General features: G+C 48.1%; 1 protein-coding gene across 3 annotated transcripts in view; it reads right to left on the bottom strand.

Moving 5' to 3' along the window:
• Window positions 1-19,965, bottom strand: part of STK32B (serine/threonine kinase 32B) — a 373,746-nt gene that overhangs the window by 30,394 nt on the left and 323,387 nt on the right. For all 3 annotated transcript variants that reach the window (XM_043906203.1, XM_043906205.1, XM_043906206.1), the window contains 2 exons: window positions 8,963-9,066; window positions 100-216 (listed from right to left, as the gene is read on the bottom strand). In XM_043906203.1, the coding sequence (XP_043762138.1) occupies window positions 100-216; window positions 8,963-9,066 (221 nt within the window). The remainder of the gene's footprint in view (window positions 1-99; window positions 217-8,962; window positions 9,067-19,965) is intronic.

Raw genomic sequence — 19,965 nt, 5'->3', positions numbered from 1 at the left:
CCGTCCATTCGTCCTCTCGTTCCTTAGTCGGCTGGTCTGTTTGTTTCTGCACTGAGTGACCAGCTCCCTGGCCAGGTAGACGGGCGGCTACCCCCTTACCTTCTTTAGCAGGGCGACCATGCCCTTGCACCACGTGGAAGAGTAGTGGACACGCTCCACCTTGAACATGTTAAGGATCTCATCGATGGGCGTGGCCGAGTGGATTTCATACGGTCTCTGTAACAAGGGACAACAGACAGTATCAGAGACAGCCGTCCACATGGCTAAAACAGACACAGAGAACAGACCTGTGGTTGCCAAGAGAGATGGGTGTAGGGGAGGGATGGATCGAGAGTTTGGGATTAGAAGATGTATACTATTACATATAGAATGGATAAACAACAAGGTCCTACTCTATAGCACTGGTAACTATAGTCAAGATCCCATGATAAACCATAATGGAAAAGAGTGTATGTATCTATACCCATATCTATAAACATATAACTAAATCACTTTGCTGCACAGCAAAAATTAAGACAACATTGTAAATAAATTATAGTTCAACAATAAAACCTTGGCCACCTGATGTGAAGAGCTAACTCACTGGAAAAGACCCTGATGCTGGGAAAGATTGAGGGCAGGAGGAGAAGGGGATGACAGAGGATGAGAGGGTTGGATGGCATCACTGGCTCGAAGGACGAGAGTTTGAGCAAACTCTGAGAGATACTGAAGGACAGGGAAGCCTGGCGTGCGGCTGCAGTCCATGGGGTCACAGAGAGTTGGACGTGACTTAGTGACTGAAAAGCAAACATAAAATAAAAAAACCTGTGTCATTACAAGGGGTGGTTTTTCTTTCCCTGCAGGTAACAGTGGGTGTTCCAGTTACACGGCTGAACAGGTGGCCTGGACCCCTGTGTCAACACTGACCAGCGCAGGAACCCAGTGGGTGGGTGTTCCCTTACAGCCCCAGAAGGGTCAGTGATTGGTGAGGTCACACAGCCAGGATGCGGCAGAGGCAGCACCCATGCCCTACAGCCTAACCCCAGAGTCTCTGTTCCAGACCTAGGCCTGCAGAGAGGAGCGGCTCTCACCATCCACAGCCCCCCACCCACTGGCGGGCTTGGCTGCATCTTCCCTGCCCTGGCTGAACGGCCCCATGAGTGAGCACGGTGGGAATCACCAGGTCTGGGTCTGGTTGGGCGAGGGAGGCAGGGAGGCTGGGCCACTGCCACCTGCCATCCTCTCTCCTGCACCGGAAGGATGTCTAAGCCCTGTTCGCCAATTCCCCAGCACAGCAGAGCGTTGAACTTTCTGACACGTCCTCTTGACATTGGAGTGGGCAGATTTTCTTTTTTTTTTTTTGGCCTCCAAACACCTCTCAAAGCTTGGGAAGGCTCCTTTGACTGGGACCTTGGGGAAGAGGCTGGGACAGTGTCTGAACAGCAGCTGACTCACTCTGACGCTCCCTCCACCCCTCCCACCCAAGAACAGCTCTTTCAGAGCCTCTTCTTCACCCTCCCCCTGGCTGTGTCCTCCAGGAAGCTTCCAGGTTCCCATCAGGGTCACATGACCCAGGGCTGGAGCAGGCAACTGTTTCCTAAGCATGTGTGTTTCAATGACTAAACTGATCCTGGAGAAATCTGGAGGAATGAGCTCATTGTTAATCCACATGACCTTGGTTGGACAGTATGGAGTTCCTGCAAGGCAGTGGGGGGCGGTGCTCCTGGTAGGTGGGATTACAGTACCTCCATCTCTGTGTTCTCAGGGCACTGAGCAGTATCTGTTGCCCAGCGGGTCCCGGAGCACAAGGACAGCAAAGATGATGATCAGATCATCCACAGTTGCTGATGGAACATGGACCGGGAGTCTAAACACCATGCTGGGCTCCCATGCTGCATAAGGGGCCAGCTCCAACCTCATGGAACTTGGATTCCCATGGGGCTGCAGCAATTGGAGAAGGCAACCTGGGAAAGTGAGGGGATCCTGAGCCCTGGTTGGGATACAATTCCCTGGAAGGAAGTGTCTGTATCTCTACCAAATGGGGCCCCTCTGGGGAAGATGCCTGCCGACATGGGTGCACTGTGCCTTCTGATATATCCACCCAGAAAGGGGCCTCTTCCTGACTGCCTGCCTCCTCTCCCACCTGTTTTCACTGAATTGGGACCCTCCCTTCCAGCCAACAGGGCAAAATCCCAAACTGTGAGCTCCCTGTGTGTGTGTCCACTTTGCGACCCCTACAGTCCTGGCGGGACTGTAGCCTGCCAGGCTCCTCTGTCTATGGAATTCTCCAGGCGAGAATACTGGAGTGGGTTGCCATGCCCTCCTCCAGGGAATCTTCCTGACCCAGGGATTGAACCGGGATCTCCTGCAATGCAGGCAGATTCTTTACCATCTGAGCCACCAGGGAAGCCTGAGGACTCCTTAGAAAGTCTAATTAGCTTGCTACACTAACATTCTTTAAATCTGGCTTCAAACATTTTTGAATTTAATAGGAAGTGGAGTGCATTTTCAGTTTCAGAATTTCTACCCAAAGCTGCTGCCTGCTTTCATGTTGCAGGATCCCTTTGCGTTTTGCTAGGAACCACCATCACGATTAGAAATGACAGTGAATGTTCACTGAGAGCATCTGGGATGTGACACAAAGCTCCCAGCATCTCCATGAGGTGGCTACTGTGAATGTGACCACTTGTGCTTCCCAGATGGCGCTAGTGGTAAAGAACCCACCTGCCAATGCAGGAGACACAGGAGACCTGGGTTCCATCCCTGAGTCGGGAAGATCCCTTGGAGGAGGGCCTGGCAAGCCACTCCAGTATCCTTGCCTGGAGGATCCCACAGACAGAGGAGCCTGGCAGGCTACAGTCCATAAGGTCAAAAAGAGTTGGACACAACTGAGGCGACTTAGCACGCACGCACAATATGACCACTTTATAGCAGATGAGCCAGAGGCCCCAAGCCCCAGAGCTAGGATGTGATGGTATCGATATTAAACCGCAGGCAGTATCAGCCCCCAGCTTACCTCTGAGCGCTACTGTCACAGAGGGAAGTGTGTCCCTCAAGCTTGTATGTTCAAGTCCAAATCCCAGCACCTCAGAACGTGGCCTTGTTTGGAGACAGGGTGTTTACAGAGGCGATCAAGTTCACACGAGGTCATTAGGAGGGACCTCAATTCAATATGATTGGTGTCCTTGTACACAGGGGAAACCCTAGAAAAAGGGGACCCTAGGACCTGGGGAGATAGACATTGAGGGGACACCATGCAAGAAGACACAGGGAGAAGACGGCCATCTATGAGCAAGGAAGGAGCACCTTGATGTGAGGTATAAAGGGGCAGCTTCCTTCACCGCCCTCAGAAGGAGTCAGCCCTGAAGACACCTTGAACTTGGGCTTCTAGGTCCCAGAGCCACGAGAGAACAGGCGTCTATTGTTTAAGCCACCCGGTCTGTCGGACTTGGTCACAACAGCCCAATCAGACTAAGACCATTACCCTGGCCGTCCTCAGGCAGAGTTCTAGGGAAGGTGTCTGACGTCTGCTTTGTTCTGGGAGGTGTCGGCGCTCTGTGTAGACCAGGTCCCTGGTGTGAGCAGACAGACAGGGTCCCGACCCCTCTCAGCTCTTCATCTTGGAAAAGACGGCAGTGAGGGGTTTCGGGTGTGGGGTGCGTGCTTGGGGGGTGGTCCCTACAGTGGGTGCTGGGTGCATGGAAGGGGTGGAGGGGTGCTGCCTTAGTGCGGGAGGGGGTTCAGAAAACCAGAGTTCAGGCCACCACCTGAAGACCGGCCTTCAGGGGTTGAGACTCTGGTTTCTGAACTCTTCAGGATCGTTTCACAATCGCGTCTTCCCATCTTTTGCCTCTCAAAAGGCTATTTCTCTGACTCCGGTCCCAGACCCATTCTGGTAACCCAACTACTGCAGGTGTCACGGTGCTGGCTCACCTCTTCATTTTTAAAGTTTGGGAAACTGAGGTTGAGAGACAAAAAGTGACTTTCCCAATGTCCCAGAGACACAGATTCTCCTTCGCAGCTCTTTCCACCAGAGCCTGGAACTCAAGCACCCAACTGGAGAATGAGCCAGCTGCAAGCATAAAGACTTCTGTTATCATTTACGCTTCATTCTGTCTCCTACCTGGCTACTTCAAGGCATCCATGAATTCTACTTGCCCCCCAGGCCCCCCAAAGAGCCTCTCTCTCTCTCCCCCCACTTCTGGAGGGAACCAGACCAATAAAAACAACAATAATGGGAACAGTAGTAACTACAATTAGCCATGAGGCTAATAGAGCAGTTAAATATTTCTGGAAATGCATTTGGAAACTATGACTAAGATCTGCACTGCATCTTGAAGTTCCAGGCTCAGCCTTGATCTGTTTGGGTGGCTGTGGAGAAACCTAGGCCCTTCGACGAGAATATTGTTCAATATTAAGATCAACATTCCATCGGCTTGTGGTCAAGAGTTCTCCTGAGTCTTGGTCTCACTCATTGGTCTTAGGATGTGCTGACTTGGAAAACTGAGTGGTATTTCCAAAAGTGAAAGTGTTAGACGCTCAGTCGTATCTGACTCTTTGCAACCCCATGGACTGTACCCTGCCAGGCTCTACTGTCTGTGGAATTCTCCAGGCAAGAATACTGGAGTGGGTAGCCATTCTCTTCTCCAGGGGATCTTCCCAACCCAAGGATCAGACCTGGGATTCCTGCACTGCACCAGGGAAGCCAGTGGTATTTTTAAGGTGAAATAATTACCTGTTCAGCTGGTGAAAGTAATTTTGGCAGCAGGGTACCAGATAGACTCATTATGGAGTACAAGTGTGTCTATTCTAGGAAACCCAGTTTACAAAAATTCCAATTTACCAAGAAACAGAAGAAACAGGAAAAGAATTGCCATAGACCTGTTATTTTAACTGCTAGAGCTGAGCTGGGCCTTGGGGACCATCTCATCCAATGTTTTTCCCCTTAAATCTTTTTGCTCAAAATCCAAAACATAGAACAGATGCAAGTGAAGAACAGTTCCCCAGGTTGCTTAAACCTCCAGCAGCTGGAGAAATCTTTTTTCCCCTATGAACTGTCGAATCATTCCTGCAGGGTCCTTTACTTTCAGGAAGCACAGCTTGAAAATCCCTCGCTTTATGGAAACTGGAGGGGCAAGGTCAGAGAGTTCATTTCACCCCAGGTTTCAAACTCCCAGCTCAGTAATCTCTCTGCTTTACAGAAAGACAGGAAGGCAATGCTCAACTCAAGGGCTGCCTCTCTCACTTCGTTGGGTTAATACACCAACAGATGCTCGTCTCTGTGGTTGAGCCCACCATTTGTTGTGCGTCCAGAGGTTCTTAGTTCTGCTGCAAACTGTAGGATCTCCATGCATGTGTGCGTGCATGCTCAGTCGCTTCAGCCACGTCTGACCCTTGGCAATCCTATAGACTGTAGCCCGCCAGGCTCCTCTGTCCATGGAATCGTCCAGGCAAGAATACTGGAGTGGGCAGCCAGTCCCTTCTCTGGGGGATCATCCTGACCCAGGGATTGAACCTGGGTCTCCTGCATTGCAGGCAGATTCTTTACCCACTGAGCCACCTGGGAAACCCTAGGACCTCCATAACCCTCCTCTATTCCCCATCACCTCCACTTCTCTGTCTACTGAACCTTAAGGAGAAACGCTGACTGGAGTCAAAGCCAAGGGTAATACCAGGTGAGGGAGATGGTTGGGAGGAAGCAGAGAGGGTAGAAGTCTTCATGGTGCCATGGTGTGGGTTTTAGGGCTCTACCTGCGACTGCATGCAAAGCACATTGTGCCAGGCCATGGGCCAGTGGCCTGACACTCAGAATCTCCTTTCGCCCATTCCCCTTGATTGCTCTATGGCAGTGGTTCTCAACTGGGGATGATTTGTCCCCCAAGGGACGTCTGGCAACATTTGGTGACATTTTGGTTGTGGGGGCGATTCCGGCTGGTCTCTAGTGGGTAGAGGCCAGGGATGCTGCTAAACACTCTCTAATGTACAAGGCAGCCCCCACACAAAGTGGTATCCAGACCCAAGCAACCATAGAGCTAAGGCTGAGGAATCCTGTGCTTTGCAACCACAATTCTTCCCATTTGACAGACAAGAAGCAGGCTCAGCACAGAACATTCAGGAACTGCAACAAAACTGGAATTTGATCCCCAAAACATGTGATTCCCAAAACCAGGGATCAAACCTGGGTCTCCTGCATTGCAGGCAGATTCTTTACCCATGGAGAAACCTGGGAAACCTTAGGATTTCCATAACCCTCTGGCTTAAGCACTATGCTGTCCCTTCCACGGACTGCACTGCACTTCCTACAGAGTAAAGCCAGCACCTCCAGGTGACCTCACGGTCCTTTCTAGAAAGTCCCCCGACTGTCCTTCTGACTGCTGTGTCAGCCGCAGCTGCCCTTCTTGGCACTGATACAGCACTGTCTCTGTATCCACCTGCCTCTGAATCATCACCACGTGAACATTTATGCAGCAATCAGAGTCCTCCTGTGTGCCGGACACTGCCTATGCGCTGCCCACATTTTCTTCCGGAATCACCTTGGTGACCTCCCTGCCCCACCGGCTGGCCTCATCATCCCCATTTCAGGAAGGAGGAAGCCAGGGCTCAGAGGAGTCAAGTGACCAGAGTAGAATCACAGCCCTCAAGGTGCACATTTTGTTTTGAAGCCCTTGAGGCTTTTTTCCAAGTCATCATCTTTGACTGTTCTAATCCATGTTTGTTTTTTTTTTTTTAAACTTTTTACTAAGAATCTGCTTGCCAATGCAGGAGACACAGGTTCGATCCCTGTCCCCTGGAGAAGGAAATGGCAGCCCACTCAGGTATCCTTGCCTGGAGAATCCTATGGACAGAGGATCCTACTGGGCTACAGTCCATGGGGTTACAAGAGGCAGACATGACTTAGGGGCTAAACAACAACAAATGGCTGATTAATAATGTTGGGATAGTTTCAAGTGAATAGCAAAGGGATTCGGCCATATATACACATGTATCCATTCTCCCCCAAATTCCCCTTCCCTCTAGCCTGCCATAACATTGAGCAGAGTTCCATATACCATACAAGTAGATCCTTGTTGGTTATCCATTTTAAATATAGCAGTGTGTAATGTCCATCCCAAACTCTCTAACTATCCCTTCCCCTCATCCTTCTCCCTGGCAGTCATAAGTTCGTTCTCAAAGTCTGTGAATCTGTGTTTTTTAAGTATGTTAATTTGTATCAATTCTTTTTTGATTCCACATATATGATGTCATATGATATTTCTCCTTCTCTGACTTATTTCACTCAGTATGACTATCTCTACTGACCTGTAATCTGACCAAGAATATACTTTCTGCTGGCAAGCAACCAATCACACTTAGGTGAATTGCTTGCCAAGGTCATTTGTATGACTGATTACATCATAAACAGCATCTAGTGATGCCTGTGTCCTCTGGTTCATACAAATACCATGGGGACCCTCATGTTCCCTCCCTGAGCGTGTATATCAAAGGACCAGTACGTGACAAAGGAACTGACCAGGAATAGGTAAGCCTGCGTGCATGCGTGCTCACTCACTTCAGACGTGTCTGACTCTTTTCGACCCTGTGGACTATAGCCCATTAGGATCCTCTGTCCAGGGGATTCTCCAGGAAAGAATACTAGAGTGGGTTACCATGCCCTCCTCCAGGGGATCTTCCCGACCCAAGGACTGAACCTGCATTCTACTTGTGGGGAGAGGGATGTCGAGGGGAAGGGTCTCTTGCGAAGCTCAGCCGTGGATCGGTGGCAGCTCAAGAATCAGGCAGATTCTTTACCCACTGAGCCACCAGGAGAGCCCATAGGTAAGCCTTAGGTAAGCCTGCGGGAGATAGTTTTCATTCAGTGCCCGAGAAAACTCACAAGATCACAAATATACTTTTTGCATTCTTAAAAAACCATGTGCCATAATACGTTTTTTGAGGAACTCAGGGGAAATAATTGAGATCAACAGCAGAGAACAGTTGCTTGGACCACACGGCGGTAATGAATAACATAGCTTGGATGGTTTTCACACAGCTGTCATCATTCATTCATCCCCATCCCTCATCCCCCTGCACTGGGAGCCCCTGTCCTCGAGGAGCGCTGACTGCCAGCTTAAACATGCAGATGACTGTGAGCAACGTTAAAAGAGCAGCCAGTGATGGGAACTCACTCTCCACAGCTATGTGCTGGGTGCTAGACCTATAAGGTGTCATTGTTGTGTTGTTCAGTCATTAAGTTGTGCCCGACTCTTTGATGCTGTAAGATGACTAATACGAAAGCCGTGTGTCCCAGCTGGGCACATCAATCCTGGGATAACTTCAGTGCACAGAATGGAAGGAAAGGATGTTATTATCCTCATTGTATAAGGGGGAAACCATGGTCCTGAGAGGTTAAGTGGCATCCTTTTCAAATGATATTTGTATAGAGAAAATATGCCTCCAAATTAGTTTGACATAATTCTTCCTGCTAAAATAAAACTGAGCTATTAGTTGCTAAAGAGTTCACTTAGTCATGTTCAGCTATTACATTTAAATGAAATAAAACAGAAATGCGCACTGAATGCCCCACTTTTATAGGACACAGCTAAGTATTCGGGGAAGATTGGGACAAAATAACAACAGCAAAAAACAAGCAGAAGAGTCTGATCAGGCACGAGTGCCTGATATTGTGGGTTGAAATCATGAGATTGGGATGATTTGGGTGTTTGAGCTGCCACTGATCCGTGGCTGAGCTTCGCAAGAGACCCTTCCCCTCGACACCCCTCTCCCCACAAGTAGAATGAGGGGCTGGACCAGAGGCTTGTTAAGAGCTTTTCAACACTCAAGACCGTGGAGCTGGCACATGGGCCATCAGGACAGACACCCAGGGCTCCTTGCCAGCACGGTGCACCAGCCATGGGACATGGCCATCCGACTCTACCCAAGCCTGGGAGGACCTGAGCACCCCCTTCCACAGTCCCCACGTCCACCACACAGACAAACATCTTACCCAGCCCCGCAGCAGCTCGTAGGCCGTGACACCCAGGGACCACCAGTCAACGGGGTAGGAGTAGCCAGGGCCTCCGTCCACATACACCTGGAACACTTCCGGGGCTGCCAAAGACAGGACAAAAGACATCACTGGGCATCTCATTTGACATGCATCACGCCCAAGAAGGAGGACATGGGGCCAGGAGCTGAACTGTGAGGCTAGCATTCCATCGACGATGCTATGTAGTTACTACCATCTGTGAGTCAGAAGCCAGCTTGAGATAAGGTGCAGGCATAGCAGGAAACCCCACGTGACACCTGGGACAGAATACAGACGGGGCACCCCGAGGGTGCAGCAGATGGTGTTCTGCTGGGGAGTCAGGGAAAGCAGCGGGGAGGAGGATTCGGTGCAGCAGGAATGATGGTCAGCATGGGGAATAAAGTCTGAGTTAAGAGGAAGAGCCTGTGCCCCTGTTACGGAGCAGGACTCTGTGGGGCTCCTGGACACAAAGACTCTCTGTCTCCGCCGATTCTTTGATGACAGGAAATAGGCTTCACTCAGAGTGTGTGATCTTCCCTTAGCTCCAACCTGTAGTTTGAAACAGATGTGAAGCAAGGATGGGAGGGGATGTAGAGACAAGGGAGGAACAGACAAGAAACAACAGTGCAGCCTTGGGGCAGAGTCCTGGTCCCTTCCCAAGCAATACACATAGCAACATTTTCGAGCTCTTCTGCAGATACCGAAACCCCCATCAGGTGGGAGAAATTAAGGGTTTGATGTGCTGTGCTAAGTCGCTCCCGTCGTGTCGGCCTCTTTGCAACCCCATGGACTGTAGCCTGCCAGGCTCCTCTGTCCATAGGATTCTCCAGGCAAGAAATACTGGAGTGGATTGCCATGCCCTCCTCCAGGGGATCTTCCCAACCCAGGGATCGAATCTGCGCCTCTTACGTCTTCTGCACTGGCAGGGGGGTTCTTTACCACTAGCGCCACCTGGGAAGCCCCAACCAAGCAAGCAGACCCCAGACTGGTTAGAACCAGAAGGTGAATGATGCAGACTCTCACTTACCTCACCAATAACCAATCAGAAAAATGTCCATGAGCTGATCATCCTCTTTGAACCATTACTGTAAGACCCCTCACTACCCCCTCCAGGTGGGGACACACGGCTTTGAGGGCAGTTGCTTGCTGTGGCCCCCTTTGCCTGGAAAAGCAATTTGTTGTTGCTGCTGTTGCTGAGTCGTGTCTGACTCTTTGCAATTCCGTGGACTCCGTGGACTGCAGCACACCAGGCTTCCTTGACTTTCACTATCTCCTGGAGTTTGCTCAAATTCATATGCATTGAATCGGTGATGCTATCTAATCATTCCATCCTCTGCCACCCCATTCTCCTTTTGCCTTCAGTCTTTCCTAGTATCAGGATCTTTTCCAATGAGTTGGCTCTTCGCATCAGGTGGCCAAAGTATTGGAGCTTCAGCTTCAGCATCAGCATCAGTCCTTCCAATGAATATTCAGGACTGATTTCCTTGAGAATCAACTGATTTGATCTCTTTGCTGTCCAAGGGACTCCCAAGAGTTTTGCCCAGCACCACCATTTAAAAGCATGAATTCTTTGGTGCTCAGCCTTCTGGTCCAACTCTCACATCTGTACATGATTACTGGAAAAATTATAGCTTGGACTATATGGACCTTTGTCAGCAAAGTGATGCTTCTGCTTCCTAATACACTGTCTAGGTTTGTCATAGGTTTACTTCCAAGGGCCAAGCATCTTTTAATTTCATGGCTGAAATCACCATCTGCAATGATTTTGGAGCCCAAGAAAATAATATCTGTCATTTTGTCCACTTTTTCCCCTTCTATTTGCCATGAGGTGATGGGACCAGATGCCATGATGTTAGTTTTTTGAATGTTAAGTTTTAAGCCAGCTTTTTCACTCTCCTCTTTCCCAGTCATCAAGAGGCTCTTTAGTTTCTCTTCACTTTCTTCCCTTAGAGTGCTATCATCTGTATATTGGAGGTTGTGTTATTTCTCCTGGCAATCTTGATTCCAGCTTGTGATTCATCCAGCAAAGCAGTAAAGCTATCCTTTCCTACTTCACCCAAAACTCTGTCTCTGAGATTTAATTTGGTGTTGGGGTACAGAGGCCAGATTTGGTTCACTCCTAAGGGGCTGAGAAGCTAGGTAAATGTCAGTCTGCTTTGGCACCAACACTGGGTCAGATGTCCCAACAACCAGAATGGTTAAAGCCCTTGGTGCCTAGTGCCAGTCTCAGGGCAACGTTATTTTAGCATAGGTGGGAATCAACACAAAATACCCAGAATAAGTAAATGCACAGACAGATGGCTAATCAGGGGCTGCCAGGAGCTGGTGGGGGGATGGGGCGCAACTGCTCATCGGATTTCCTCCGGGATGACGAATGTTCCTGAATTAGACAGAGCTGGCAGCTACACAATGTGGCGAATGTACTAAATGCCACTGCGTTCGCTTGCAAACAGTTCATTTTACGTTATGTGAATTTTAGCTCTGTAATAAACCAGTGGAGGGTGGAGCCCCCAGAGGGATGGACCCTCACTCCTCAGGGGGCTGCAGCTGTCCTGGGGTCCTCTGGGGTCCTGCTGCTTCCTAAGCTGCTGGGAGGTGGGTTCATCACTGCCTCACCCCCGACTCACCAGGACAGGAGTGCGTCTCAAGCTTTAATTGCTTACACTGGCTTCCAGGAAAGTCTTGGGAAATGCAGGTCATTTCTAGAAAATTAATTTACAGATGTAATTCCATTTTACAGGTGTCAGAGCAGCCAAGCTCTGTCATGGGGAACCAGGACATGTTGTGATTAAAAACATCTCGACTCAGTTTTCAGACTGGCATTTAGACAGCGTGGGGGCAGGAAGGGCCAGACGAGGCAGACGAAGGTAGACAACGGACGCTTGAATCTGGGCTCTAGATGGGCAGCTGGACACTTGAACCTGTTGATGTTCAGTCACTCAGTCGTGTCTGACTCTGGGACCCCATGGACTGCAGCATGCCAGGCTTTCCTGTCCTCCACCATCTCCCGAAGCTTGCTCAAACCCAACATTGAGACAGTGATGCCATCCAATCATCTTGTCATCTGTCGCCCCCTTCTCCTCCTGCCTTCAATCTTTTCCAGCATCAGGCTCTTTTCCAGTGAGTCAGTTCTTCGCATCAGGTGGCCATAGTATTGGAGCTTCAGCTTCAGCATCAGTCCTTCCAATGAATATTCAGGACTGATCTCCTTCAGGATGGCTCCTTGCAGTCTAAGGAACTCTCAAGAGTCTTCTCCAACACCACAGTTCAAATGCATCAATTCTTCAGCACTCAGCTTTCTTTATGGTCCAACTCTTACCATCAATGAACCTGACCCTCGGCCAAATTCCAGCTGCCCTCCAGCGACCCACTCCATTTATTTTGTATTTTATAGCAATTGCACGCAAAGATTCTCCTTTCCTCCTCACGACAACCCCCAGGGTCATATTATCATTTGACACACTCTACCGAAGAGGTTCAGAGAGGGACAGCAGAGCACATGAAGTCACAGCAGAGAAGTGCAGAGCTGAGGTGCGCCTTACATACTGGTCAATTCCAGTTTGAAGTAAGCTTTGCATCAACCTTTGGGTATAAAACCATAATCAGTCTACATTAGGGAAGATATTGGGAGTTCGAGGAAATGTCATTTTGGTTTATTTGAGCCTCACCAAGTGGTCTTGCTTGGAGAATCCCAGGGACAGAGGAGCCTGGTGGGCTGCCATCTATGGGGTTGCACAGAGTCGGACACGACTGAAGTGACTTAGCAACAAGTGGTGTGTGTGCTGGGGAACAGGAAGAAGGTTGGTGTGATCGCAGCTGGGTTAACACATTCTCTTTGCTTCAGTTTGTAAAGCATGAGCCATAATAAACAGTCTATTCACAGGGTTCTTATGAGGATTAAGGAAAAAGGCTGGCTAAGAGCTAAGCCCGATGCCAGACTGGCCCATTGTGAGTGCTCTGGAAATCTTGGACATGGTTTTTATTATAGAATTGTCATTCAAACGTCCTCTCTTCATCAAACTCAGCTTCTCACTGTCCACCCAGTCAGCCTGGGGACCATCCTAAATTCCTCCTCCTCATGACGCATCAGTCTCCAGACCCTCTGAGCTTGGCATTCTGAGCATCTTTCCATCTGCCCCTCCCTATCCATCCTAGACCAACCTGAATTCAAAGGTGGTAGTTGTACCTATTTAGTAAACATCCGGGGAGCGAACATTTGATTTCCTAGCCTCTTCAGGCACTGAGCTGTGCTACTCTGCATCCTGCCCTGGGAGCCTGAGGCTGGACTCCAACCCGGAGGGGCTTCCTTCCCTGCACCCCAATCTGTGTACTTGGCCTTCTTCCCTCTGTGCGAAGGGTTCTGATAAAGAGGGAGACAGTCGTGCCGGTCTGTGCAGAACCAGGACTTTGACAGCTGCTGGCCCGGCCCACGTGCTCAGACAGGGCCAGAGGCAGGGACACGCCCAGGACTACAGTAGAGGCTGTGTGTCCAGCTGTCCCCATAAAGCCTTGTCATGCCTGGCTGTCCCAAGCCCATCTGGAATTTAGGGAAGAAGCAGCATCTGACCAGTTCTGTCCTGGCTATCCTGACCAGCCAAGTGACAAATATCTGCCGCCTGTGACTCCCCTCCCAGAGAAGGTGACAATCTCCCTTCCCTTGCACACCTGGGGCTGAAAGAACACAAACAACATTTATGTCACAACCCATATGCCACCAAAATGACTGCTGTAGTGTCCTGGAACCAGTGCTTAGAAGTGAGGGCATCACAGAGGGTTAGAACTTGGACAGGTACAAGACACACACCTGTCACCATTATTTCATGTATGAATGAATGAGTGTGGAAACTGTTTGCTAGGTGCCGTGTTGAGGATTTTACACATCCAGCTCCCTTCATCCTCCCAGTCACCCAGTAAAACAAGTGCTACAATGATCTCCACATTCCAGATGAGGAGGTAGAGACATGAAGGGGTGTAACTGGGTGAATGAAAGTGAAAATGTTAGTTGCTCAGTCATGTCTGACTCCTTGTGAACCCACAGACTGTAGCTCACCAGGCTCCTCTGGCCATGGACTTCTCCAGGCAAAAATACTGGAGTGAGTAGCCATTCCTTTCTCCAGGGGATCTTCCTGATCCAGGGATCCAACCCAGATCTCCCACATTGCAGGCAGATTCTTTACCACCTGAGCCACCAGGGAAGGTGAATAGTGTCCGCAAAAGACTATGTCCAAGTACTAACCTCCAGTATCTGTGAACAGGGCCTGATTCAGAAATAGGGACTTTGCAGATGTAATTAAGGACATCAAGATAAAAATCATCCTGGATTCAGGGTGGATCCTTCCTAGACTCAGTGTCTGATGACTTTTTAAGAGAAAGGAGAGACAGATTTGAGACACAGAGAAGGCTGATGCAAGAGACACAAGAGACACAGTTTCGATCCTTGGGTTGGGAAGATCCCCTGGAATGGGAAATGGCAACCTGATCCAGTATTCGCGCCTGGAAAATTCCATGGACAGCAGAGCCTGGTGGGCTACAGTCCACGGGGTTGCAAAGAGTTGGACGCCATTGAGCGCACACACACATCCTTAAAGCACCCTGAACCACAGATGAAGAGAAAAGAGTTCAGGGCCATCGAGGCAGCAAGTGGAAGAGTGTGGAAGGCTGTTCTTGCAACTTTCAAGCGGGGACTCAAAACAGCTGTCCCACTGTTATCATGAGCAGTGGCTTTCTTTACAACGCTAAGAGCTGTGTTATTAATGTGCCATTGACTGAGCATCTACCATGCGCTAGAAGCTCTTTAAGTTTCTTTACCTCTACTATGTACTCCTCAGGGAAGCTAGTATTTATGGAGTCCTATCTGCAGCTTCATGTGCATGATCTCCTTTAAACCTCAGAAGGACCTTGTGAGGTGAATATGATCATTATCTCCATCTGAGGAAGCAAAGCTATGGTTTTTCCAGTAGTCATGTATAGATGCGAGAGCTGGAGCATAAAGAAAACCGAGTGCCAAAGAACTGATGATTTTGAACTGTGGTGTTGGAGAAAACTCTTGAGAGTCTCTTGAACTGCAAGGAGATCAAACCAGTCCATCCTAAAGGAAATCAGCCCTAATATTCATTGGAAGGACTGATGCTAAAGCTCCAATACTTTGGCCACCTGATGCGAAGAACTGACTCATTGGAAAAGACCCTGATGCTGGGAAAGATTGAAGGTGGGAGGGGGAGGGGACACAGAGGACGAGATGGTTGGATGGCATCACTGACTCGATGGACATGAGTTTGAGCAATCTCTGGGAGTTGGTGATGGACAGGGAAGCCTGGTGTGCTGCAGTCCTTGGGGTCGCAAAGAGTTGGACACAACTGAACTGAACTGAGGAAGCCAGGCTTGGAGCAGTGACAGACCTACCAAGGTCCCAAGCCTCATCGGAAGCCTGGCTTCCCCCATTCTCCAGTGTCATCCAGAATGATGACCAAAGGCTTGCTCTGTCTCCTTCAATATCCAGACATTTTCCACCATGTTATACTATCTTTATGTATATGCTGAAAAGAAAAATAATGTATCATAAAAAATATATGTACACACACACTACATATATGTGAGGCAGTAAAGAACCTGCCTGGAGACATAAGAGACACAGTTTTGGTATCTGGGTGGGGAAGATCTCCTGGAGGAGGGCATGGCAACCCACTCCAGTATTCTTGCCTGGAGAATCCTATGGAAGAGGAGCCTGGTGGGCTATAGTCCATAGGGTTGCAAAGAGTCAAACAAGACTGAAATGACTTAGCATGAAGTATATACATATGTGCTTTACATGTCTTATAGTACAAAATCTCTCCAAAGTCAATGCATTAAATCTGTGAATTCAATTGGAACCAAAATCAAGAATGTTTATGAAGGTCCAGGAATGCTAAATTTAGGAAATCAAGGTTTTGACATAATCCAAAAGAAAATAATGTGTAGTTCGCCGTTAACATGCACATTAATAAAAGTGGCTCTTGAATCACAATGCCCCGGCAGCAGCCTTCCTTGCTACATCCCCAGGGTCTTTCACAGTGACCAGTACACGCTGCATGCTTTATAGGCATTCTTGTGAGCCCATGAATGAATACTCTGGGTGGACACTGGGCTCCATGGAAGCGGCTTTCTCCAGCATGACTCAGTGGCGTGGAAAGATCAGCCCCACCTCCCATCAACCATTTCTAGCAGCAGCTGAGCAATTCTGCCAATGCAGGTTTTAAATGGAAAGTGAGTCTGGATTCCATGGGGCATCAGAGAATTGACCTTCCAGAAAAGCAAGTACATGGGGTGTCAAATGAAAGAGATCGCCTCAAGGCAATGAAAATTAGCCTTTGGTGGGTTTTGCCACCTTCGGCTCACCATGCAGAGTTACTTCCTCATTAGACTAAAAATATGGAAAAACTCCCAGAAACCTCCTAAGTTATAATTATTAGCCTGCTGCTTTAGCTCTATGAATATTCCTGAAGACTTTGATTGCTGCAGTGGAGTGTGACACACTATTCAAAGTCTAGCTTACAAGCTGACTGGCTTCCAGGATTGACTTCCACAGGTAATTGTGTCCTTCTGGACTGGGAACATAGAATTACCACATTTTAGCCTAGAGGGGACCTTCAAGGTCATTTCATTTCTCTCGTACATTTTGTAGGTGAGGAAGTTGAAGCTTTATGGAGGCATTCCATGGCTTCCAGCCCAGCTGGGACCAGAGCCCAGGCCTCCTTTCCACTGAGCCTTACTTCAATTTGCACATCTCAGCTGGCAGGATGGACAGATCTGGACACCTCCACCCAGAAGCCCCACAGGCTTGGCATTCTTACTCTGTCCAAGCCAAATTCCCCCATCTCCAGTTGCCCCTTCTCCTGGGTTCTCAGTGTCTGCCAATACTCTGCCCAGTTGCAAGATTCAGAAATCAGTTTACGCTTTGATGTGTGCTCAGTCGCTCAGGTATGTCTGACTCTTTGCAACCCTACATACTGTAGCCTGCCAGGTCCTCTGCCCATGTAATTTTCCAGGCAAGATTACTGCAATGGCATGCCATTTCCTACTCCAGGAGATCTTCCCGACCCAGGGATTGAACATGCATCTCTTGGGTCTCCTGCACTGACAGATTCTTTACCATTAGCGCCACCTGGGAAGCCCATGCTTTGATCATTTGATTAACTCTTGATTCATCATTTTTCCCTTTCAGAATTTTCATCTTCTCTTTGATCCTCTTTCATCACTGTCTAGACTAATGACAGCCCCTCATGCACCCTAGCCTGGGGCTGTTAATCCCACCCACCTGCTCCTGAACTCTGTCAGCAAATTTGGAAAACTCAGCAGTGGCCACAGGACTGGAAAAGGTCAGTTTTCATTCCAATCCCAAAGAAAGGCAATGCCAAAGAATGATCAAACTACCACACAATCGCACTCATCTCTTCTCCAAGCCAGGCTTCAACAATACGTGAACCGTGAACTTTCAGATGTTCAAGCTGGTTTTAGAAAAGGCAGAGGAACCAGAGATCAAATTGCCAACATCTGCTGGATCATCAAAAAAGCAAGAGAGTTCCAGAAAAACATCTATTTCTGCTTTATTGACTATGCCAAAGCCTTTGACTGTGTGGATCGCAGTAGACTGTGGAATACCAGACCACCTGACCTGCCTCTTGAGAAATCTGTATTCAGGTCAGGAAGCACCAGTTAGAACTGGACATGGAACAACAGACTGGTTCCAAATAGGAAAAGGAGTATATCAAGGCTGTATATTGTCACCCTGCTTATTTAACTTATATGCATCATGAGAAATGCTGGGCTGGAGGAAGAACAAGCTGGAGTCAAGATAGCCAGGAGAAATATCAATAACCTCGGATATGCAGATGATACCACCCTTATGGCAGAAAGTGAAGAAGAACTAAAGAGCCTCTTGATGAAGGTGAAAGAGGAGAGTGAGAAAGTTGACTTAAAGCTCAACATTCAGAAAACTAAGATCATGGCATCCAGTCCCATCACTTCATGGCAAATAGATAGGGAAACAGTGGAAATAGTGGCTGACTTTATTTTTTTGGGCTCCAAAATCACTGCAGATGGTGAATGCAGCCATGAAATTAAAAGACGTTTACTCCTTGGAAGGAAAGTTATGACAAACCTAGATAGCATATTAAAAAGCAGAGACATTACTTTGCCAACAAAGGTCCATCTAGTCAAAGCTATGGTTTGTCCAGTAGTCATGTATGGATGTGAGAGTTGGACTATAAAGAAAGCTGAGTGCAGAAGAATTGATGCTTTTGAACTGTGGTGTTGGAGAAGACTCTTGAGAGTCCCTTGGACTGCAAGGAGATCCAACCAGTCCATCCTAAAGGAGATCAGTCCTGGTTGTTCATTGAAAGGACTGATGTTGAAGCTGAAACTCCAATCTTTCGGCCACCTGATTCGAAGAGCTGACTCATTGGAAAAGACCCTGATGCTTGGAAAGACTGAAGGCAGGAGGAGAAGGGGACGACAGAGGATGAGATGGTTGGATGGCATTACTGACTCGATGGACATGGGTTTGGGTGGACTCTAGCAGTTGGTGATGGACAGGTGGCCTGGCATGCTGCAGTTCATGGGGTCGCAAAGAGTCGGACACAGCTGAGTGACTGAACTGAACTGAACTGAACCTGCTCCTGCAGCATTTTTCTAAGTCAGTAGAATCAATGAAACAACGAGACAGAATGTGTGAATGTAGCAATGATTCAGGTTAGGCTTGCTGCCATGACAGCCTCAAGCAAGCTGTCTGACCTGTTATTTTTTGCCTTGATTTTCCTCATCTGTAAAAAGGAATAACTATATCTGCCACATCATGTCACTGAGAAGAAAAAATTGAAGTTCTGTATGTATTTATTAAGCACAAAGTAAGTGCTTTATAAATGCAATGTAACATTGTTTTATTATCATTCATATGTTCAAATTACTTAATTAAAATCACTCCAAATTTTTTCTGTGTACTCTAGAATAAAAGTCAAACTTCTTAGCATGAAAAATTTCTAAAAAATTAGGTTCCAGTTTCCACATATTTTGGCCGCTGTCTTTATTATGCCTGTTGTTTGACCTACTCCAGTATGCTTGCCTGGAGAATCCCAAGGACAGAGGAGCCTGGCGGGCTACAGTCCATAGGGTCGGCAAGAGTCAGACCTGACTGAGTCAGACCTGACCAGACATGACTGAGCAACTGAGTACATGCCAACAGGAAAAAACAGGACATGCTTTAATCTACAGTGACTTGCCTGATAATCTTTATCCGATTTTTATAATCATGAACTCCTATTTATACTTCAAAACCCAGACCAAATTTTATACCCACTGTGGAACGTTCATCAAGTCCCTTCCTGATCCTCAGTTCCCTTCTTTTCCCCTCTCCTGGCCAAGTACATCACTGTTCTGGATTCTTACCAAACCCTTGTCTGTTCATCTCCTACAGCACTGATCAGGCCATATTGTAATTAAGGATATACATGCCCATTGCCCTCACTGGACTGTGAGCTCTTTGAACAAGGATATGACTAAGTCAGGGTAAAAACCCCAGGGATTAGCATGAAGCTGGTCTAGACAGAGATGCTCAAGGTATCAGAATAGCAAAGAGGTTGAAGTCACAGAATCCTGGCTTTGAATCTCAGTGGCCACCTTTGCTGTTTATCACTGGACAAGCACTTAGCTTCTGCATATGTCTCAGATCCCCTGGGATAATAATAGCCTCTACCCCACAGTGAGATAACATATGGGAGTCATTTAGAACAAAGGCTGATGCAGAGCAAATTCCAAATAGATACAAGCTAGTTATATTGTATCAATTCATCACCAAATGAGAAATGAAATACACCCATAAATGAAAGACCAACTAACGGATGGACATGTTGTACATGTCCCCAGGTGATTCAGAGTTCCATCATCGTTCTTTGATTAGAGTTTGCAGAAAAGCCGTGAAAAGCAGAGATAAGCAGGATGACTGGCCTCTG

The sequence above is a fragment of the Cervus elaphus genome, chromosome 6 (genome assembly GCF_910594005.1).
Source record: "Cervus elaphus chromosome 6, mCerEla1.1, whole genome shotgun sequence".
Taxonomy (NCBI): Eukaryota; Metazoa; Chordata; class Mammalia; order Artiodactyla; family Cervidae; genus Cervus; species Cervus elaphus.
The sequence above is the reverse complement of the archived record's forward strand: the minus strand, read 5'-3'. Positions and strand labels throughout refer to the sequence as shown.